This window comes from Capricornis sumatraensis, chromosome 1, assembly GCF_032405125.1.
Source record: "Capricornis sumatraensis isolate serow.1 chromosome 1, serow.2, whole genome shotgun sequence".
In the NCBI taxonomy this organism is placed as follows: Eukaryota; Metazoa; Chordata; class Mammalia; order Artiodactyla; family Bovidae; genus Capricornis; species Capricornis sumatraensis.
In genome coordinates, this window is record NC_091069.1 from 69,029,532 (window position 1) to 69,054,263 (window position 24,732).

A 24,732-nucleotide genomic window follows, 5' to 3' on the forward strand; every position below is an offset into this window, starting at 1 on the left:
TCCAGACTGGTTATCATCAAAAAATCCACAAACAATAAATACTGGAGAGGATGTGGAGAGAGGGGAACCCTCCTACACTGTTTGTGGGAATGTAAATTGGTATGGTCACTATGGAGAACAGTACGGAAATTCCTTAAAAAGCTAAAAATATAGCTACCATATGACCCTGCCATCTCACTCCTGGGCACATATCTGGAGGAAAACAGGATCTGAAAGGATACACGCACTCCAATGTTCACTGAAGCACTATTTACAGTAATCAAGACACGGAAGCAACGTAACTGTCCATCGACAGAGGAATAGATAAAGAAGAAAGATGTGGCACGTTTACACAATGGAATATTACTCAGCCATTGAAAGGAATGAAATAAATCCACTTGCAGCAACATACAGACCTAGAGATCGTCACATTGAGTGAAGTAAGTCAGATAGAGAGGGAGAAATATACTATGACATATCTTATATGTGGAATCTCAAAAGAAAATGATACAGTTACTTACAAAACAGAAAGAGACTCACAGACGTAGAGAACAAACTTATGGTTGCTGAGAGGAAGGGACAGTTAGGGAGTTTGATATAGACATGTACACACTGCTCTATTTAAAACAGATAACCAACAAGGACCTACCGTATAGCACATGGAACTCTGCTCAATGTTATGTGGCAGCCTGGATGGGAGGAGGGATGGGGGAGAACGGATACATGGATATGAATGACTGAGTTCCTTCACTGTTCACCTGAAGCTATCATAACATTGTTAATCAGCTGCTCAGTCGTGTCCGACTCTTTGCGACTCCGTGGACTGTAGCCTACCAGCCGCCTCAATCCATGGAATTCTCCAGGCAAGAATATTGGAGTGAGTTGCCATTTCCTTCTCCAGGGGATCTTCCCGACCCAGGGATCGAACCTGGGTCTCCCGCATTACAGGCAGACGCTTTACCGTCTGAGCCACCAGGGAAGCCCCATAATCAGCTGTACCTCAATACAAAATGAAAAGTTAAAAAAAAACACGAAGCGCCATGAGTCTGTGACATGAAGTGTCCACAGCCTGCTGCTCCTGTTTACAAAGACTCTCTGTCTGAGAACTTCCAGCAGATATTCTTTACTAAGCCCCTGGCTATTTCAAAATCCACTTCACAGGATCCCAAATCCCACAGCCTCAGGAATTCTGAAGGATCACACAGCCTCATGGAACCCTGGAAGACAGAAACACTTGTTAAGCTGCCTCCACTCCAGGGAAGGAATACCCAGACTGGTTTTTCAAGGAGGCTGGCTCACTTGGAGTGTTTACAGGGGACCTACTACCAGAACGAACCAGACAGTCAGCCTTTGCTTGTCTGACACCTCATTCCATGTGGAGTCTGAACAAACAACGGTATATGTGCCCATGGTGGCACACCTAACCACCCTCAGCTCTCACATGTTCCTCTCCAGGGCCTCCGCTTCCTCAGAACAACAGCGACATAACAGGCAAACCCCAAAGGATAACGGTGAGCAGGCAGGAGAGAGGTGATGGTGGTGATGGCAGTGGAAGTGAGCCATCAAGCACCCAAGGGACCAGGGGAATCCCAGAAGATACTTGCTTTGTCTCTCACATCAACAAGGCTGTTCTCAGATCTGACAATCGGTCCTTTGAACCTTCTATCCCAGGGTTTCTCAATCATGCCACTGTTAACATCTGCAGCCGAAAAATTCTTAGTCGAGGTGTCTATCATCACTAGTTGTCATTGTAGGATGTTTACCAGTGTCCTGTATTCGGGAATGCCAGTAGCACCCACCCAGGAGACAACCAAAAGTGTCTCCAGACAATGCCAAATGTCTTCTGGGAGATAAAAACACCTTGACTGAGAACCACTGGACTGAATGATTCTCAGTGTACTCTGAAGAAGAATGGTATTGAGAATAGGCAGTGTGGAAGAGTTACCTGGGCTCCCACCTCTAATCCTGCCCCACTTCCTGCTCCAGAGCAGGTGCAGCCCTGACCGTGACACTCACTCCCTGAAGCCTTTCTATGACCTCCTACTGCTGGTCTGTGGGGACCAGGCTTGAACACAGCAGTTATCTGTTCCTCCCTCTGCAGCCTCATCACCTGTCATTCTGTGCTCCAGGCCCATAACACACTCTTCATTTATTTGTCTGTTTTCAGGGTACCAGCCTGGGCCAGGCGCTGTTCTCAGAGCTTAGGAGGTATCAGGGAACAAAGAGGCTCCTGCCCGTGTAGAAACAAACAGCCACACACATAACAAACAGGCAAGTCATATGGCTTGTTGCAAGGTGAAGAGAAGATGTAGGGCAGGATCAGGAGTGCCGGGGTCCTGGAGGCAGAGTGGCTTCTGATTTTGAATAAGGTCATCAGGGCAGCTTCAGTTGAGTGAAGGCTTTAAGGAGAAGGGTGGTGATCATGCAGATTCCTAGGGAGAGGGCTGCAGGCAGAGGGAGCAGCCTGGGAGCGTAGAGACGGGGCTGGGAACAGGAGCAGCCTGAGCAGAAGGCAGAGCCGAGGGAGAGGAATGGAGGGGGATGGGCTGGTAGGCCGTCCTAGGGATGTGGACTCTTTTTCTGAGGAAAAGGGGAATTGTGGCAGGGTTTTGAGGAAATGTGAGCTGGCTCGTGTAAATGTTGAACAATTCCCTCCAGCTGCTGTTCTAAGAATAATGGCTGAAGCGGGAACACAAGTTACAAAGCAATTGCAATAGCCTGTGTGCAAGATGGCGGGAGCAGCAGAGACAATGAGAAGGGGAGGGGCGTCTCGTATCCTCGAGACTTCAGGCTCCTTCTCTTGCTCAAGGCTGAGGGAATGCTGCTTGACCTAACGCAAGATATCGCCAGACTCGGAGTTCATTAGACACAGCAATAATTCAGTTAATATGTGTTGAGAGTTAAAGCAAACACACCAAAAACTCCAATCAAATGCCCAAGGCAGACTTTTTAGAAGAGCCTAACCAGTTCTAGGCATGTATCTGACACTTAGTAGATGTCTAATAAATGCTTAATGAGTGGATAAATGAATGATGCATCTTATACTGTGTGAATAATTACTGTACTCCTTTAGACATTCTCATGTATAACCATTAACTCCAAGTATTTTATGACCATAGATGTAATTCATTTTGATTGCCATGCATTAACACTTATTTTTTGTTTTTCTTGCTACCACTATAAGTCACTTAAGCTTCATTATGTTACCCAGATCACAAATTTGTTTTAAAAATGATCAGACTCAAAGTGAACTTTTGTTGAGTTTGGTGTGAGACTTGAGTTAGAGCCCTGCTGCTGCTAAGCCTACGATTAGCCTGATACCAGTGGCCTTGAGCCTCATCCTACTCAACATACGCTGAGAGTTTCACATGCTGACATTGTGTGGCACTGTCTCTCCCAGCATGGAAACTCCAGAACTTGATAGTCACTGAAAGCTATATTGGAGTTCCACCATCCCATACGTTTGAAATTTTTGGAGATAGGCACATTTTGGAAATATGAAAATTCTGGATTTTGCTCTTGCGATAGACCCAGCGGAGTCTGGGGGCAGCATCTTGAAATCAAATATTTCTGTAGTAAAGCACATGAATATTTACACATATGAAGACAATACACAGCTTCATCTAAGTGTGAGTCAAGTTTTGCTCCCAAATTAGTTATAAAAAATATTTTGGAAAAAGAAAGGCTATTGGACCCTTACTTTCTACTATATGCAAAAATTACCTCAAAAATGGATCAAAGGCCTAAATATAAGAGCCAATACCATAAAACATTTATAAGAAATCTTCATAAAATTGAATTTGGCAACACACCAAAGGCGCAGGTAACAAAAGAGTAAAACAGATATACTGGATCACATCAAAATAAAGGCTTGTGTGTCACAGGACATGATCAAGAGTGAGAAGGCAACATATACAATGAGAGATGTTATTTACAAGTTATATATCTGATAAGGGATCAATATCTAAGATATATAAAGAACGCTTATAGTTTGGCAACAAAATAAACAACTTGATTTTTAAATGGTCAAAGGACTTGAATAGAAATTTCTCCAAACATAACATACAATGGCCAACAAGATTATGAAAGATGCTCAACATCAAAAGTCATTAGGGAAATGCAAACGAAAACCACACAGAGATACCACTTCATACATATCAGAATGGCTATTATCCAAAACCATAAAGAAAGCATTGGTGAGGATGTGGAGAAATTGAAATCCACATGCACTGCTGGCAGGAAAGTAAAACTGGTACAGCTATTATGGAAAATAGTATAAAAGTTCTTCACAAAAAAATAAAAAATAGAAATACTTTATGATCCAATAGTTCACTTCTGGATATATATCCCAAAGGCCATAGGACTGGAAAAGGTCAATCCTCATCCCAATTCCCAAGAAGGGCAGTAGTGAAGAATGTTCAAACCATCAGGCGACTGCACTCATCTCCCATGCTAGCAAGGTCATGCTCAAAATACCACACGCTAGGCTTCAGCATTATGCGAACCAAGAACTTCCAGACATCCAGTCTAAGTTTAGAAAAGGCAGAGGAACCAGAGATCAAATTGCCAACATTCACTGGATCATAGAGAAAGCAAGGGAATTCCAGAAAAACATCTAACTCTGTTTCATCGACTACACTAAAGCCATTGTGTGGATCATGACAAACCATGGAAAGCTCTTAAAGAGATAGGAATACCAGACTACCTTACTTGTTTCCTGAGAAACCTGTATGCAGGTCAAGAAGCAAGTCAAACTCTGTTTGAACAACTGGGGCTTCCCTAGTGGCTCAAAGGGTAAAGAATCCACCTGCAATGGGGTAGATCTGGGTTCAATCCCTGGGTTGGAAAGATCCCCTGGAGGAGGGCATGGCAACCCATTCCAGTATTCTTGCCTGCAGAATCCCCATGGACAGAGGAGCCTGGTAGGCTACAGTCCACGGGGTCACAAAAGTCGGACACGACTGAGCAACTAAGCACAGCATGGAACAACTGATTGGTTTAGGATTGAGAAAGCAGTACGACAGGGCTGTCTGTTGTCACCCGGTTTGTTTAACTTATACTCTGAGCACATCATGAGAAATGCCAGGCTGGATGAATTATAAGCTAGAATTGAGATAAGCAGAAGAAACATCAACAACTTCAGATATGTGGATGATATCACTCCAATGGCAGAAAGCAAAAAGGAACTAAAGAACCTCTTGATGAGGGTGAAGGAGGAAAGTGAAAAATCCAGCTTAAAACTAAATATTCAAAATAACTAAGATAATGGCATCAAGCCCCATTACTTCATGGCAAATAGAAGGGGAAAAGGTGGAAGTAGTGACAGATTTCTTCTTCTTGGGCTCTAAATTCACTACAGATGGTGACTGTGGACATAATATCAGAAGACCACTGCCTCTAGGCAGGAAAACTATAACAAACCTATGTGCTGAAAAGCAGAGACATCACTTTGCTGACAAAGGTCTGTATAGTCAAGGCTATGGTCTTCCCAGTGGTCACATATGGTTGTGTGAGCTGGACCATAAAGAAGGCAGAACACCAAAGAATTGATGCCTTTGAACTGTGGTGTTGGAGAAGACTCTTGAGAGTCCCTTGGACTGTGAGACCAAACCAGTCAATCCTAAAGGAAATCAGTCCTGAATATTCATTGGAAGGATCGATGCTGAAGCTGAAACTCCAATATTTTGGCCACCTGATGTGAAGAGTCAACTCACTGGAAAAGACCCTGATGCTGGGAAAGACTGAGGGCAAGAGAAGGGGGTGACAGAGGATGAGATGGTTGGATGGCATCATCGATTCAGTGGACATGGAGTCTGAGCAAACTGCGGGAAACAGTGAAGGACAGGGAAGCCTGGCGTGCTGCCTGAACAACAGCGAGAAACACTGGTTTACAAGAATTCACTCCTTTCAAATGGCTCTTTGTTTCCATTTTGAAGCCGAGCCTGAAGGTGGAGGAAAAGCCAAGACTTCTCGTGAGGGTAATTGCTGGGGGGCATAGGGCAGGAAAGAGTGAGACAAAGTACCTCCACAGTTCTGTCCGTTCTTTCTTCCTCTTATTTCCCTCTCCCCACCCTCTTTTCTTCACTCCCCTTTCACCCACACTGTCTGCAAATGCTCAGAGAGCCAAGGGCATGTATGATATTGACGGGTTGAAACTGGACCAGAAAACTGTATACATTTCAACTACTTTTAATCCTCACCTCAAATCCTACATATTTTAATCCTTACTCTTATGCTGGGTCTCCCGTCTCACTCTGGCCTCACTCATACCTTCAGATGCCTTAGAGTGTGCCCCAGTACAGGGCGGCCCGGGCAACTGCCTCAGAGAACAGCATGCAGGGCCTGTTCTGAGATACGCAAAGCAGTTTCTGAACTCGACAGCCCCCTGCCCTGCTTCCATGTGATGATGGCACCAAGGCCCACCTGAAGGCAAGAGGGGGTCCCTAAGGTGATTCAGGATCATGGCAGGTTTCCCCTGCAAGGGCCTGTCCACACAGGCTCAAGAACTAGATGAGCTGAGAGTGAAGAGTGAGCCAGATGTGGGGTTGTTATCAACACTTCAACCAGGAGCCTCTCATTAGTTAGACTCTAGACATTTATTCTGCTTTATGCTAAGGGCAGGAATAAATGTCAGCAACTCTTTGGGAGTTTGATAGTACATAGTGCGCTCCTGTTACAGTGCTGCCAAAAGTGTGACAGGCAAAGGCATCACTGAAAGTGAGGATGCTACATGGACAAAATTTTGTATTTCAGTGGCTAGAACTTACTTTAACAAGTAGAAAATATATATAAATAAAATATTAAAACCATAATTTCATGGATATTAATTGCCCATGAGGAGAAGTAAAATAAAGGAGAGAAAGAAATGCATTAACATTCATTTAAAGTGAAACATGAAGTAAATAAGAGTAGCAGTAATGAGCTACAATTACAAAAATTAAGGTGGCAGGAAAATGGCACCCATTCTCACGGCTCCCTTGGGCCCAAACTGCAGTGTGGTCTAAACAATCCTGTAAAAACACAGTCCACTGCTTTTCCTGAAATACAGGCTATTGCCCCTCTGGTTATCCACCTAAAAACACATGCTAGTCCCCAGCCACACCCCCGCCCTGATCAACTGTAAGTCCAGGCCCCACAGGCCCCACCTATGAGGTGCAGGCCTGCTGAAGGACCTACTGTCCGCTGTGCACCATTGCATCAGCTTTGATCTTGGCCAAGCGAGTCTGTATGGAAATCAGCTGAGACTGAAAGAAAGTAGCAAGTGTCCCTGACCATCTTCCTTTGACTCTGGGGACAGGAGCTGACCATGGGGTTGGCAGTCAATACAAACCCCCAGCTATACAGATGCTTGTGCTGAACCAGCTCGTGAAATCTCCTCTGGGAGCCCGAAGTCAGGGACTGGGTATCAGGTAGAAAAGTATAGCAGGGTAAATATGGCTTCTGCCCTGATCCCCACACTTTAAAATTTATACTGTAACTATATGATAAAACTTCTGGATGAGCTGGCTAAAGTGATTGCCAAAAAGGAATCATTATTTCTGGCTTTCCTTGTGGCTCACGTGGTAAAGAATCTTCCTGCAATGCAGGAGACCTGGGTTTGATCCCTGGGTTGGGAAGATCCCCTGGAGAAAGGAAAGGCTACCCACTTCAGTATTCTGGTCTGGAGAATTCCATTGACTGTATAGTCCACAGGGTCGCAAAGAGTCAGACATGATTGAGCGACTTCTCTTTCTTTCTTACTAGCATTGTTAATGTTGCTCTTATGGGCACTTACTTGTTTAGGTCTGCCCGATGTATTTTTTGGGATAAAGTTTCCCTGGCCCATGCTCTCCAACAGAGAACTTAAGGGCCTTGACAATCTCCCTGCCCATGCAATGAAGTGGCCACTAAATTCTACAACCTCTTGTATCGACCCCAGGGTCTTGTACTCAGGAAAGTATCCACATCAGGATCCTGAGCAAGAAAATAGCAATCCAATCTCCAGGTGAACTGACTGTGAACACATTTCTTTTGTATTTCATAGATATTTAAAGAATCTGGACTCTGAGCACATATAGGAAGTACAATGACTAGCTCACTTCCCTGTTGCTCAATTTTTAAGAAAGTTTTGGTTGGAAACAACATTATTTAAGGAGGATGGCTGAAGCATAGCAATCCATGCACTCTTCTCTCAGTCCTCTGGAATCTACCCCAGGCCAGCAGAGAGCTCTGAGAATGGCCACACTATTTGGTCTATGGAAGAACCTCTGTGGCTACACTGCCATCAGCCAACATAAGATGGGGTTCATGAAAAACAACGAGGTGAGTATCAGTTCACTTCAGGCTTTTGGACTGTGTTGGGTCTCATGGCACAGAGCCCGCTCTAGGAAGATTCTCAGGACTTTCTCTCCCATCTCAGCACTGGGAGTAATTCCCCTTCATTTGGGCAATGAGTAAGTTTCCATCTTACTGATGTCACAACTCATGATACTAATCACCCTTCCCTGAGTGCTGGCCACAAGGGCCATGAGCCATCTGAGGCCCACCTGGAGCATCTGAACAGAGTTCCTACATGAGCTCAGTGGATTAACATCATTTGTGACTTCATCTTATCTTTCATATTTATATTTTCTACTTTAATCTCTCAGTCCCAAATTCTTTCTATCATGAGAATTTTAAAAGATGTATATAAACTGCTTTGCATTTTCTGGTACACACACTTAACATACTGTAATAATAGCCAACATTTACTGAGTGCTGACTATGTACAATGACTTACTCTAAGCACTTTGCAAGTGTGTTTGATCCTCATATAACTCTATGAAGTTGGTGCTGGTATTACGCTCATTTTGCAGATAAGGAAACTGAGGCCCAGAGATGTTAAGAAATTCAACCAAGGTCTCAAATCTATCATGGGTAAAACCTGGATTTGAGCCCGAGCCCGACTCTGAGCCCATGCCCATGCTCCTACTACTATGGTAGCTATTCCACTAAAGCCATTTTTTTAAAATAATTTCTCTTGTTTTTCCTTTTTATTTGTTTTTCAGAGGCTGCATGCAGTTACATTTAGGGTCACTAACTTGTTCACAAATCCCCAGTTTTATAACTTAAAGTCCCAGCTCCCGGGACACCACTTGGTAGTGTTTACCATTACGCTGTTTATCTTTGCAGCAGGACCACAGGGAGTACCTGCAGATACCTTTGTGAAAATTAGGAAAGGAGGTATCCATTTACTTTCAACATATTTTTTATCTTGTATTCATTACATTTATGTAAACTGTCTTAAATCCTGAATGGAATAACATGGGATAAGAGAAATATAAATACACATTTCCACACTGTATTTAACACTTTAATTGGAGCTATCGGTAAGTATCAATACATGCATTACCTTTATATCCTTGTTCTGTCTCCCTGAGATCAATTTTGGTTATTGGTTTGAAATCAGTATCCCATAATCGTATACATCCATCTCGTCCACCAGTAGCAAAGCCTTCTTCACAAGCATACATGCTGAAGATTCCAGCCTGTTGATTAAGGCACATAATGCTGCAATCATTCTAAATAGTCATTATAGTTGGATCTTGATAATTAAAATATAAAACAAAAACAAAACAAAAATGAAGACAAATCCCCTGTTCTCTATTGAAATCCTGGCAATAGAACAAGTAGCCATTTGTAACATCCATTTTAGCTAGATTAAAAATTCATAATAACCACCAAAGCAAACTAGTTCAAGTGCTCCTTTGCCATGATTAAACAAATGACGGATTATAAAAAATTTTTAAGAATTCCTTGGCTGAAGCAGACACAGAAATAATAAATTTCTTTCTGTGACAACTGGTCATTATAAAGACAGTGGTGGAGGTGTTTCATATAAGTGAAAGTTGCTCAGTCGTGTCCAACTCTTTGCAACCCCATGGACTATATAGTTCATGGAATTCTCCAGGCCAGAATACTGGAGTGAGTAGCCTTTCCCTGCTCCAGGGGAATCTGGGATCTTCCCAACCCAGGGATCAAACACCAGGTCTCCCATATTGTGGGCAGATTCTTTACCAGCTGAGCCACAGGGGAAACCCAAGAACACTGGAGTGGATAGCCTTTCCCTTCTCCAGAGGATCTTCCTGACCCAGGAATCAAACCAGGGTCTCCTGCATTGCAGGCAGATTCTTTACCAACTGAGCTATCAAATTCCTTCCCAAAACAAGTAAAGATATGTGGGCTAGGAACACAAACACTTCTATAGGTACAACAGAAGAAATGCATCCCAATGAGTTCAAGAAGGCACTATCTGAGCCTAAATGAAAGCATGCTGCTGCTACTGCTGCTGCTAAGTCACTTCAGTCATGTCCAACTCTGTGCGACCCCATGGACAGCCTCCCACCAGGCTCCCCCATCCCTGGGATTCTCCAGGCAAGAACACTGGAGTGGGTTGCCATTTCCTTCTCCAATGCATGAAACTGAAAAGTGAAAGTGAAGTCGCCCAGTCAAGTCCGACTCTTAGCGACCCCATGGACTACAGCCTACCAGGCCCCTCCGTCCATGGGATTTTCCAGGCAAGAGTACTGGAGTGGGGTGCCATTGCCTTTTCCGAAATGAAAGCATAAGTTACTCTTATGTTAGCTTGTTAAGCATCAGCTGAAGATGCTTTTCACATTTGATATGGTTTAAGAACTTAAAGCTGCTTTTTCATGGGAAAATGTGCTACAAGAGTATAATGTTGACATAATATCCAGTGTAAAGAGAAACCAGGTTACTGAGGCAGGTTCTTTATGAATGAGGACCAATACTGACCTTTTAATTGTTTCAAGAGCTGTTTCATAATTAGCAAAGCCAAGAAAATTGGTCTTCAACATATGAGAAAGATCTAAAATTTCATAGTTCCTTTACTAAGAGTTGCTTAAACTTGTTTTCATGTTCACAGTAACACAACATCAATTTGGAGGCAATAAGTTGAAGGTCTGCTGAGTTTCTGATATTGCTTTACCAAATTTCCACTTATTACAACAGACTTTACCTTTCACATCATCTCCCCATTCTTCTGGGCATTTCACTCTATCATCTGTAGATACAGCAATGAAATTACTTTACTATATGTCAAAATTGAGTGTAGTGTCTCAGTATTAAGTTTGTCCTTGTTCTTACAGAGCAGACCATCAGAAGAATTTATCAATGGTTTCTGTTTGCATTTTAAGAACTTGTGGTGTGGATGTGGACGTGACACTCCCTCACTCGGGGTGAGGAAAATCTACCTTTCTAACCACAATAAAAATAATAGTTGTCTCCATCATGTTGGCCACAGGCCAGCAGCAGTGACATCATTCCAGATCCACTGAGTCATTGTATGTATTTTAACAAGATCTCCAGGAGATTCGTAAACATGTAAAAATTTGAGAATGGCTGGTCTAGAAGATGAAACTGACAATGAAATACTTCTAGTTTCTCTGAAACTGCTGCTGATAAATTACACTAATCAGCCAATTCATAGAGGTAAAGGCTAATTAAGTTATCATGCTTTTGAAATATTAAATTCTTCTAAGCGAACAAAAATAATTAGGGAAATCTTTCATGACTATTGAGTATTCAGCAGAATTAGCTAATACTAAAGCAACAGGGGAAAAAAAACACAGAAATTTGTGACATTAACTTATTTAATAAGTAATTCACAAATTTCCATACAGAAATACTTACACTATGTGCTCCTTGAATGGTGCGGACTAAATTGAGCCCTTTCCAGACATAGATGTCGCCATTTAAAGCACCAGAGTAGGTGATGTCTTCTTTGGCACATGCAAGGCAAAGGATGGTCTGAAGATCCCCAGTTTTGCCAAATATTCCTCTTTTTGCAGTCAGGGCATTTCCACATAGCGTCCAAAACTAGAACATAAGTGATAAATAATCCAAAAACAGAGTATTCTGATGCATCTCACTATTGGTATTATTGGGTAATGTTTCAATACATTTTACATAATTTTCTATAGCTGAACTATAATAGATATACAGGCTTCTTGGGGGGCTCTAGTGGTAAAGAACCTGCCTGCCAATGCAGGAGACATAAGAAACACAGGTTCGATCCCTGGGTTGGGAAGATCCCCTGGAGAAAGTAATGGCAACCCACTCCAGTATTCTTGCCTGGAGAATCCCCATGGACAGAGAAGCCTGGCAGGCTATGGTCTATAGGGTCACAAAGAGTCAGACACAACTGAAGTGACTTAGCACACACATAATAGATATACATAATTTAACTTGTTTTGCTATAACAGTAGAAATTGTAAAACATTTTAGCCAACTACTAGCAGTAAAAAAAAATTGTAACAGTACTTTTTAAACTTTCAAAGTCCCCAAATTCCAAAACTTTGCTAAATGTTTAGTGTTCATTTAATGCAAAATGCCAATGTTCTCAGAACTGGGAAAAAATGGATGAATCATGTTTTTGTTTAACTTCTTGCCAAATTAAAGCACTAGGGTAGGTTTATCATAGAGAAATTTAGAAACAGAAAAGTAAAAGAGGAAAATTGACATTATTCCCAATATCCCAACATGTCAATGTATCTTCTAGGTATTTTTTGGTGTATGTATATGTTTTTAGAAATAATTTCTAATTAAAATGATACAAATTTTCAAGTAGAACCATTACTCAGAAATATGTTTCTAAATATTTTATATTTCATATAGTCAAATAATTGACTAGGCTTTTCCATTTTAGCTGCATAATTTATTATGTAGACAACCATAAGCACAAAGGCTAAGCTACTTTATAGATGGTAGCAGGAAGACTTCTATGGTTATGTAGAAATTAAATATTTCACTTTGACACAGTTTTTTTCTCAGTATGTGAACTGGTATAACTTTACTGTGATGTACATATGTAGCCTCACAATTTATAAAGCCTCTTTACACACGTTTAGTTATTTTATCTTCATAATATCCTCACAAATAGGCTGACAGATATTATTATTACACTCATTTGGAAGAGAAAGAAAGAAGGCATAAGTGACTTACCAAAGGTTCAATAGGAGTTATACACAAGAAAATATTAAAATATTTGTCTTGAGAACTTTAAATATAATAAAGAAGATATACACAAAATAAAAAAAAAGATCATTTTAAAGCAGCATATTCTGACTTACCTATAAGTGGTAAGGAAATTCTAAGACAGAGAACCAGAATTCTCTGGAAAGAGCAAGAATAGGATTTGAAGCAGTGCTGAGGAAGACACTGCACTGTGGTTTAGGAGAGTAGGGATAGTTACGTGGAGGTGACAGGAAATGTGTGAGCAAAAATCAGAGGCAACCTTAACATCTGTGCTTGCAGAAGAGGACAAATAATGGTCCTCTCAGAGTAGATGGGAATTCGAGGAAGCGGTTCTAGATGGCTTCACCATCCAGGAGGGCCAGGGCTCAGGCAACTGTGTAGGTGGGGGCTCCTGAGAGGTATGAGAGGCAGGTGTGCAATCATTAAAAAAAAAAACACATAAGATTCTTTTCCATTAAATGTCAACTCTGGGAATTTGTCTCTTTGGCTATTAATATTTTTACCAAAAGGCACTAAAGTATACATCAAAAAAACTACGAACAATCTAGGGACGGATAGGTGCATGTACGAACAATCTAGGGACAGATGGGTGCATGCTTTGGGAAAGCAGGTAAGTATTACCTTTGAGCCTGAACAAACTATGAGACGTGAACAACTACTGGTTGTGCGTACATACGTGCCAAAGAACCTGCCTTCCACAGGTAATGCTTAAGGCGGACATCTTCCGTTCTGTGTCCCCGTGCGTGAAAACTAAAAGGAGAGCAGCTATTTGGTAATTATTATCCCTTCGACTTGGGATGTGCACTTTGGCCCAAGTTACTGAAATATTTCCAGATGGACAACCACACACACAAAAAAGACTGGTATCCTCAGACACAAAGATTTTTCTGATGAAATCACCCAGTCAGATGGTATAATGTCAACATGAAACATTCCAGATGATCAAATAATTCTCTTAAAAAGACATACATAGCTGTAATACCAAGACAGGTATGAAATTTTCTGCAGAAAATAGCAAATCTGAGATGCTATCTCTTTTTGAGAAGCACTACCTGTTTGGAAAATGTGATAGATTAGTGTAGCAACACCCCATTAAATTCACATTAAATGAAAAGACACTGTTTATCTTCTTCAATCTCCATTCACAGATTGTAATGCAAATTCTGTTAGAATTGGCAGGTACCTGGGAGCTCATCTGGCCCTCAGTAATCCCTAAAGTCCCTTCCGCCTGTGACTAGAGAATGGAACAAAAGCAATAATATCCAACAAACCTGGTAGATTCGTTTCTTGTAAAACCAATGAAGCAGTTGATGCTCAACTGCTACTGTTTTTCAAGCATTTGTTTCAGGTAATTGTAATTTGCCTGTTCGCCAAACACTAGGGATTGCAAAAAGAGAAAGGATTTTATTGAGTTGGCCAAAAAGTTGTTTGCTGAAATAAAGGCACTTTTTTGCTTCAACAAAAATCAGCTCTCTGCACAAGGATTATAAAGTATTTATGAAGCCCTAAGGACATAGCTATGAATAGTAGAATCTGTACACTCATCTTTTTGTCCCCTGCTTTTTCATTACTTTTTCCTTATATTGGAAGAAATGTATGTTATTGTAAAACAATTTTAAAATACAGGGGAAATTCAAAAACCATCAATTCACTACTCAAAGATAACTGTTTAACATTTTGGGAGAGCCTTTCAATTTATTTCCTACACACAATAAATATTTTTAAAGTAAATTATCAATGCCACAAATTTATCCCACTCAGAGGTAGACTGTTCATAGATCTTAAATATGTCCCTAAATAACATTAAGCAGTCCTCTAAAACATGACTTATAATGATTGCACAGTATTTCTTCATATGGATATACCGAATTTTATTTAACTGCCTGGAGGCAGAGGGTTTCAAGTCTTTTGTTTAGTTTTATTGGCAATTGATAAGTTATTTAGTAATGAACCAGTGCTTGGTTCACACTCCTAATTATTTCCTTGGGTTAAATTACAGGATATAAAATTATTTGCAGTCTTTACTTTGGCAGCACACATAGTAAAATTGGGATGAAACTGTTTCGAAGGGTGTCAACATTTCTAAGGCAATTGACACGCATTGCCAAATTTCTAGACTGAAAGACCATACTCATTTATGCTTCCATCAGCAAGGTTTGAGACGGTTCATTCCCCAAATCTTTCTCGATACCAGATCATCTTGATTAAAAACACTGCTATTTTAAAGTGTCTCTTCCTTAGTTATAGATGAGATTTAATATTTTCAAGTGTCTATTAGCAGACAATCGATAAAAACAAATATTTTTGACACTCTTTGTCCATTCTGTAGATTTGCTAGAGGTCTTTACATTTCAAGAACAAGTCAACATTCTACACTTGTTGCTTATACTCTTCTAGCTTGTGATCTGCCTGTTTGTTTCTTGAGGGTAGCAGGAGAGTAAACAGAATGTTTTAATATTTATATAGTTGAACCTATTGTATTATTCTTTGATAGAAGAAACTTTCACCTATAAGGATATGGAGAAGCCATTCTGGCTTATACCTGATCTGGCCTGAACTTTATGTAAACTAGAACAACTTGACTTGTGGCCTGTGAAACATACACTGGACATCTGCTTTAACCATTAAGGAATGCATTATCCAGAGGTAAAGAATGTCTATTTTGAAGGTAGGAACAAATGCATCCCTTCCACGACGCCCACGCTACTACTCCTTCAAAGACAAGGTTCCCTTCCCAGATGCTAAGGTCATGGTGTCTCTGTGTGTGCACTAACCTGAAATTATGAAGAGTGAAGTGACAGTGTTAGTTGCTCAGCTGTGTCCGACTCTTTGCATCCCCACGGACTGTAGCCTGCCAGTCTCCTCTGTTCATGGAATTCTCCAGGCAAGAATACTGGAGTGGGTAGCCATTCCCTCCTTCAGAGGATCTTCCCCACCCAGGGATCAAACAGTCTCCTCCGTTGCAAGCAGATTCTTTACCATCTGAGCCACCTAGGAAGCCCACATCTCTGTTGAGACCTTGAAGGAAAACACCTGTCGTGTTTGATGTATGTATGTTCTTTGTTTCAACAAAATATAAGGATGTGTTGAAAACTATGTTTCTCCAGAATGCTTTCTTCCTTGGTGGAGACTGCACTCCTGGGCTAGTCCTCAGCTTGGCTTGAATAAAACTCCCTTCCATTTCTTACTATGTATTGTTCCTTGGTTATTTTTGTCAAATACCTTTATGGTTTATTTACTTTTATATTTAAAAATACCTTTGTCCAACTGGAAAGAAATTAAATATTTACTTGTACATTCCTCTAGTTATTTTATAGTTTTTTAAACATTTAACTCTTTAATTCACAAATAGTTTATTGAAGTATATGCTATGAAGTAATGATATACAACAAGAATAATAAACTGTTCTAGTACCCATTTGCCAGAGATAGTTATTATACCCTAAGTTGTCATTCATATTAAGGTCTATTTCTCAGTTTAGTTTCTTTTTTTGTTGGTGTTTATCTATCTTTACCACAGTCTTATTTTAATTTTTGAAACTTCATAGTAGACTTTAGTAAATAGTAGTGCATATTCTTTTTTTTAATTTATTTTTTAATTGAAGGATAGTTGCTTTACATAATTTTGTTGTTTTCCATCAAGCATCAACATGAATCAGCCATAGGTATACATATGTTCCCCTCCCTCTTGAACCTCCCATGTTACTTTTCATTACTCTTTTTTTATCCCGAAGTTGTGGTTATTGTCACTCTCTATTCTCATAGATGAACTTATTTATGCCAAGTCGCTTCAGTCATGTCCGACTCTTTGTGACCCTATGGACTGTATCCCACCAGGCTCCTCTGTCCATGGAATTCTCCAGGCAAGAATACTAGAGTGGGTTGCTATGCCCTTCTCCAGGAGATTGTTCCAATCCAGGGATCAAACTCGGGCTTCTTATCTCTACCTGAATTGGCAGGCAGGTTCTTTGCCACTAGTGCCACCTGGAAAGCCTAAAGATAGATTAACTTAGAATAACTTAAAGGGAAATATCAGATAATAATAAAGTTTATAAAGATTTTAATTGAACTTGTATTAAATATATATTAACTTGGAGATAAATAATGCATTTATAATTTTTATACTTCATGTCCAAAATCAAAGTTCTCTCTCCCCATTTGCAGAAGTCTTCTTTTACATCATTCTGTAAAGTTTTATGCAAGTGAAAGTGAAAGTGCAAGTCACTCAGTCGTGTCCAACTCTTTGCAACCCCATGGACTCTACAGTCCATAGAATTCTCCAGGCCAGAATACTGGAGTGGGTAGCCTTTCCCTTCTCCAGGGGATCTTCCCAACCCAGGGATCAAACCCTACTCTCCCTCATTGCAGGCAGATTCTTTACCAGCTGAGCCACAAAAGAAGCCCAAGAATACTGGCGTGGGTAGCCTATCCCTTCTCCAGCAGATCTTCCCGATCCAGGAATTGAACCAGAGTCTCCTGCATTGCAGGCAGATTCTTTACCAACTAACTGAGCTATGAGGGAAGCCTGTAAAGCTTTATAACAGTCTTTAAATCTTTCATAGTTCTTGTTATATTTACTTCTGAGCATTTTATCATGTGTCTCTTTCAGCATTAAGTAGGAATAATGGAAAGGATCATGAAAAACTAGACTGAAAGAAGAACAAAAGAACAGGGAAACTGGAGGTGCTGGTTGGAGGAATAATACAGACATCTACTCCGATCGTACAGAAATGCATGATTTTTATATCAGCAGAGATCAAAATATGCTCTATCCAAGCATGTAACCTATCTTTATGTTCTTTTATTTATGGACTTTATTTTCTATTATCTACAAACTTATAGTCAGAAGATCCCAGGACATGTCCCTGGGTCCAGAGAAATTTTTGCTATGTCAGAGCAAAGGATGTTGATGATGTTAATTGTGCTACCTGTGTAACAAAATAGAGAAGCAAATAGACAGAGGCAGGTCCTGGGCCACTAGCAGTATTACAGGCTGTGTAGTCCACAGGAAAACAGAGGTATTTAAAAGCCAGTGGCTCAGGGAGGTTTGTGCTATGTATCCCTTTCTTTCTATATCCAACATAACATGGCACCTTTCTTCTAAGAGAACATAGCGACACGTCAAAAATTGTTGACAAGCAATATGTATAAACATTCATATAAAAACTTAATTCATGAACTTAAAATCAGAAATGTTTTAAAACATGCAATTCTAAAAGTATTGAGTCTTCTTTATAATATGTAATTGATATAAAGTTTCCTTTTTAGCTACCAGCTGGGCACTTTGCTTCATTGTTGTTACACTGCATTTCTGAAACAGAGGCCCATCAGCCGAAGTAACTAGGCTTCAGGATCAGAGATGCAGGTAAGCAGCCTCTAAATTTAAGGGGGAAAATGTAAAGTTGAGTAGTTTCTCAATCCCAGATTGTACATAGACATCTAAAATTATTTTCATAGGAGGCACCCAAATTTCTTTTAAATAACTGCTTTACCTTTATGTGTTTCACTCCACAGCTAACCACTCTGTTTGGCTGATATGGATCCCAGGAAATATCAAAAATCTGTTTAAAAAAGATAAAAAGTTTCACATTCATGTGTTTTTGCCTTCTTTAAGATACTGTCCAATTGCTAAGATTCTACCCTCACACTCAGAACACAAGGTCACCCACACAAATGGAGGATTTGGCTCTGGAGATGAGTCAGAAATTGCTAATACACATTTTATCATTTTGTGTCTATTTACCTTAGGCCTGAATGGAGAAGAAATAATTAACCATAATCACTGAGAACATACTACTATCACATTTTTAACTTTGTCCAACCAGAGTAAACAAACCAATGATTTTGGATCATTTATCAAAATTTTTGGTTCTCCACAATGTTAATAAAACACTTTTGAGATAGAATTACAATAAAAACAAAGAGAACGGCAATTGTTTAAAGTGCATATTACCCCAGGTCCATGTCAGAGATTCTGATTTAGTGGATTGGAAATTGGGTGGATTTAGTGGGATCACCACATTCCACTAATTTAGTAGAAATTTAGTGGGTCAAGCACATGCATTTAAAAACACAGCCCAGAAGATACTGATGTAGGTGGTCCATGGACCACATTCTATGAAGCTCTAATAGAAAGAAGGACCAATCATCAGAGGCAGAGACTAACCAAAGAAAGAGGCTGCTATCACATAAGAAGGACCTATTGCTCCAATCATTAAACAAAGGAGGAGAAGCTTTGGTTAGGTAGAAAGGAACACTTAAGAACCACAGAAAGAGCACTGAAGCCTGAAGCTATCTGAGCTCAGGCAATTCTTAGCATCTCTAAACTTAACTTCCTCTTCTCAAAAATGAATGAGTCACCTCAGTGCTATGTGAGGTCAATTAAGATAATGTATGTATGATCATTTTGAAGACTACAAAGCACTGATTATATAAATTAGTGCTAGTTATTAAGTACTTTAGCCACTAAAATAATCTTGAAAAACCATCTGCCTCTAATCAACCAATAATAATTCATACTGACAACAGTAATAAAGAGCAAAACTATGTGATACAAATTATGGAGCCTGGAAGAACAGTGCTCCAAAAATGGTATATCATTAAAACAGTCTGGGTCTTTAAAGAGTTTTCACTAGATAGCACTGTACTTTTTATAGTCTACTCCTAAGTGGAAGGTGTACAGTACATTAACAAAACAATAGCAAAATCATTTATCGATGCAACCCAACTCAACTACTTTATAATATACAATGGGATTATAGGACAGCAGAAACAGTAATATCCAAAATGCAAAGGATGAGCAGGAGACAAGGATGAGCAGAGAAGGACTTGAACTGACCTCCTCTCATGGAAACACCAAAATCACAACTAACTGCTGAACAACCACTTACAAAAAAGACTCAAATTACCCACCCCCCAAAATTCTACACCCAAAGACAGAGAAGAAGCCACAAGATGGTAGAAGGGGCATGTTCACAATATAATCAAATCACATACCTGCTGGGTGGGAGACCAACAAGCTGGAAAATAATTATTGGATTGGCCAAAGAGTTCATTTGGGTTTTCTGTAATACCTAATGGAAAAACTCAAGTAAATTTTTTGACCAATCTAATATATCAGAGGTTCTGCCACAGGAATGAGTGCTGAACCCCTTGTCAGGCACTCCAGCCTGACATCAGGAGAAGGAGCCCTGAGAGCATTTGGCTTTGAAGGTCAGTGGGGCTTGAGTGCAGGAGCTCCACAGAACCGGGAAAAGAGAGACTTCGCTTTTGGAGAATGCACACAAGGTTTCATGTGCACAGGGGCCCAGGGCAAAGCAATGACTCCATAGGAGCTTGGGCAGATCTAAGGGTTAGGGTTAGGTCAAGGAAGGGTCTCCTCAGGAGGCAGGGGGGTTGGCTGTTACTCACTGTGGGGGCAAGGACACTGGTGGTGGAGATCCCAGAGAATATTCACTGGCATGAGCTCTCTAGGAAGTGGCTATTTTGGTTGCCATTTTAGCACCAAGACCTGCCCCACCCAACAGCCTGCAGGTTCCAGTGCTAGGATAGTGAAGTGAAGTCGCTCAGTCGTGTCCGACTCTTTGCGACCTTGTGGACTGTAGCTTAGCAGGCTCCTCTGTCCATGGGATTTTCCAGGCAATAGTCCTGGAGTGGATTGCCATTTCCTTCTCCAGGGGATCTTCCCAACCCAGAGATGGAACCCGGGTCTCCCGCGTTGTAGACAGAGCTTTACCGTCTGTGCCACCAGGGAAGTGCTAGGATGCCTCAGGCCAAACAACCAACAGGGTGGGAAGACAGCCCCACCTATTAGCAGACAGTCTATCTAAAGTCATCCTGAGCCAGCAGCTGCCTATAAACACACCCCTTGACATGTTCTGCCCATCAGAGAGACAAGACCCAGCTCTACTCACAAGGGAACAAGCACTGGTCCCTCCTACCAGAAAGCCTGCACACGCCCCTAGAGTAGCCTCATCAATGAGGGGCAAAACACCAGAGTGAAGAGGAACTACAGTCCTGCAGCCTGAGAAACAGACACTACAAACACAGAAAGTTACACAAAACGAGATGGCAGAGAAATATGTTCCAAATGAAGAAATAAGATAAAACCCCAAAAGAATAGTTAAGTGGAGACAGACAACCTACCTGAAAAAGTATGCAGAGTAATGATAGTAAAGACAATCTAAGATCTCAGGAAAAAAAAAAAATGGAAGCACAGGCTAAGAGGATACAAGATATATTTAATAAAGACTAGCTTTACTCCAGCCCTCTTGCCTGGAAAATCCCATGGACGGAGGAGCCTGGTGGGCTGCAGCCCATGGGGTCGCTAAAAGTCGGACACGACTGAGCAACTTCACTTTCACTTTCACGCATTGGAGAAGGAAATGGCAACCCACTCCAGTGTTCTTGCCTGGAGAATCCCAGGGACGGGGGAGCCTCATGGGCTGCCGTCTATGGAGTCGCACAGAGTCGGACACGACTGAAACGACTTAGCAGCAGCAGCAGCTTTAAAGAACAGAGCTGAACAATACAATAATTGAAATGAAAAAATGCCCAGAAAGAATCAATAATAGAATAAATGAGGCAGAAAAATAAATGAGACGAAAGACAGACTGGTGGAAATCAATGCTGCAGAAAAGAATAAAGAAAAAAGAATGAAAAGAAATGAGGACAGTCTCAGAGATTTCTGGGAGAACATTAAATGCACCAAATTCATATTATAGGGGTCCCAGAAGAAGAGAGACAGAACCCGAGAATATATTTGTAGATATAAGAGTCAAAAACTTCCCTAATATGGGGAAAGAAACATTCATTCAAGTCCAGGGAGTTCAGAGAGTCCCATACAGGATAAACCCAAGGAGGAACACATGGAGACACATAGTAATCAAATTAACAAAACTTAAAGAATAAAGAGTACAGGCAACATACATATGAAATCCCAATGAGGTTTACCACCTGATTTTTCAGCAGAAACTGCAGATGGGAGTGGCACAATATAATTTAAAGAGATGAAAAGGAAAAACCTACAACTAAGAATATTGTACCCAGCAAGGCTCTCATTCAGATTCAAAGGAGATATCAAAAGCTTTACAGAGAAGCAAAGGCTAACAGAATTCAGCACTACCAAACCAGTTCTACAAGTGCTAAAGGAAGTTCTTCAGTTGAAAAAGAAAAGGCCACAAGTAGAAACAAGAAGATTATAAATGGTGTGTGTTTATATGTATATATACACACAGACTGCTATATTAAAATCTCATGGGACCTGAAAATAAAAAATACACAAGAGATACACACACAAATAAAAAGCAGTCCAAACACAATACTAAAGATAGTCATCAAATCACAAGAGAACAAAAGAGGTAGGGAAGAAAAAAGACATACAAAAACAAATCCAAAACACTTAAAAAATGGCTCCAACCAAAAGATATAGACTGGCTGAATGGATACAAAAGCAAAATATGTATATATGCTGTCGACAAAAGACCCACTTCAGATCTAGGAACACATACAGACTGAAAGTAAGGGGATGGAGAAAGGTATTTTGCACAAATGGAAAGCAAAAGAAAGCTGGAGTAGTAATATTCATATCAGACAAAATAGACTTAAAAATAAAGACTGTTATAGGAGACAAAGAAGGACACTGCATAATGACAAAGGGATCAATCTAAGAACAAGATATAAACAGTATAAATATATTAATGTATGCACCCAATATAGGAATACCCCAATATATAAGGCAACACTAACAGCCATAAAAGGAGAAATTGACAGTAACACGATAATAGTGGAGAACTTTAACACCCAGTTACATCAATATACAGATTATCCAGACAAAATCAATAAGGAAACACAGTTCTTAACTGACACATTAGACCAGATGGACTAATTATAAATCAATCACAAGAAAAAACTTATAAAAAACATAAACATGTAGAATGTTTGTGTTAAACATGGTTACCAAACAACCAAGAGATCACTGAAGAAATCAAAGAGGAAATTTAAAAAAAATACCTAGAGACAAATACCAAAGAAAATACAACAATCCCCAAATTATGAGACACAGCCAAAGCAGTTCTAAGAAGGAAATGTATAGCAATGTGGTCTTACCACTGAGCTACCTGGGAAGCCCTCAGTGGTTAAAAAAAAAAAATGCACCTGTGATGCAGAAGACAGGAGTTCGATCCCTGGGTCAGGAAGATCCCCTGGAGAAGGAAATAGCAACCCACTCCATTATTCCTGCCTGGGAAATCCCATGGACAGAGAAGCCTGGCAGGCTATAGTCCATGGGGTCACAAAAGAGAGTCAGACGTGACTTAGTGACTAAACAATAGCAACAACACTCTTACCTCAGGAAACAAGAAAAATTTCAAACAAACAACTTAATCTTATAGCGAAAGCAAACAGAGAAAGAAGCACAAACAAACCCAAAGTTATAAGAAAAGTAATCATAAAGATCAGAGCAAATAATTGAAATACAAAGAAAACAATATAAAAAATCAATGAAACTAAAAGCTGCTTCTTTGAAAACAGAAACAAAATTCATAATCCTTTGGCCAGATTCCCATCCAAGTACTAAACCAGTCCCAACCCTGCTTAGCTTCCAAGACCAGGGGAGATCAGGCAGGTTCAGGATGATATGGCCATAGACTAGCCAGGCTCATCAAGAAAAAAAGGGAGAAGGCTCAAATCAATAAAATTAGAAATGAAAAAGGAGAAGTTACAACTGACACCACAGAAACACAAGGGATCATAAAAAACTACTATAAGCCACTATATGCTGATAAAATGGACAATCTAGAAGAAATGAACAAATTCTTAGAAAAGTAAGCCTTCCAAGACTGAACCAGGAAGAAATAAAAAATATGAACAGACCAATCACAAGTACTGAAATTGAAACTGTGATTTAAGAACTTCCAATAAACAAAGAGGGAGACAGAGGATTAGATGGTTGGATAGCATTACCAACTCAATGGACATGAGTCTGAGCAAATTGCAGGAGATAGTGAAGGACAGGAAAGGCTGGCATGCTGCAGTCCATGGAGTCACAAAGAGTTGGACATGACTTAGTGATTAAAAAACAACAATAAACAAAAGTCCAGGAACACATGACTTCACAGGTGAATTCTAAAAAACATTTAAAGAACTATCACCTATCCTTCTGAAATTCTTCCAAAAAACTGCAGAGGAAGAAATACTCCCAAACTCATTCTATGAGGCCATAATCACTTTGATACAAAAACCAGATAAAGATATCACACAAAAGGAAAATTACAGGCCAGTATCACTGACGAATTCCAGAAAAACACCTACTTTTGCTTCACTGACTACGCTAAAGCCTTTGGCTGTGCAGATCACAACAAACTGTGGAAAATTCTTAAAGAGATGGGACTACCAGACCACCTTAACTGTCTCCTGAGAAACCTGTATGCAGGTCAAGGAGCAACAGTTAGAATCAGTTATGGAACAACACATTGGTCAAAATTGGGAAAGGAGTACGACAAGGCTGTATATTGTCACCTGGCTTATTTAACTTGTATGCAGAGTACATCACGTGAAATGCTAGGCTGGATGAATCACAAGCTGGAATCAAGATTGTACGGAGAGATATCAACAACTTTAGATATGCAGATGACACCACTCTAATGGCAGAAAGCCAAGAGGAACTAAACAGACACTTGATGAAGGTGAAAGAGGAGAATGAAAAAGCTGGCTTAAAACTCAACATTCAAAAAATGAAGAT

At 40.3% G+C, this 24,732-nt stretch overlaps 1 protein-coding gene and 1 non-coding gene across 2 annotated transcripts in view; both read right to left on the bottom strand.

The window, feature by feature from the left end:
• Positions 1-24,732, bottom strand: part of EML6 (EMAP like 6) — a 288,057-nt gene that overhangs the window by 142,159 nt on the left and 121,166 nt on the right. The window contains exons 4-6 of the mRNA XM_068970681.1: positions 18,485-18,553; positions 11,650-11,835; positions 9,350-9,485 (exon numbers count right to left, since the gene is read on the bottom strand). Of these exons, the coding sequence (XP_068826782.1) occupies positions 9,350-9,485; positions 11,650-11,835; positions 18,485-18,553 (391 nt within the window). The remainder of the gene's footprint in view (positions 1-9,349; positions 9,486-11,649; positions 11,836-18,484; positions 18,554-24,732) is intronic.
• TRNAY-GUA (transfer RNA tyrosine (anticodon GUA)) lies at positions 887-958 on the bottom strand. Its single transcript has one exon. It is a non-coding gene; the product is annotated as a tRNA-Tyr (tRNA).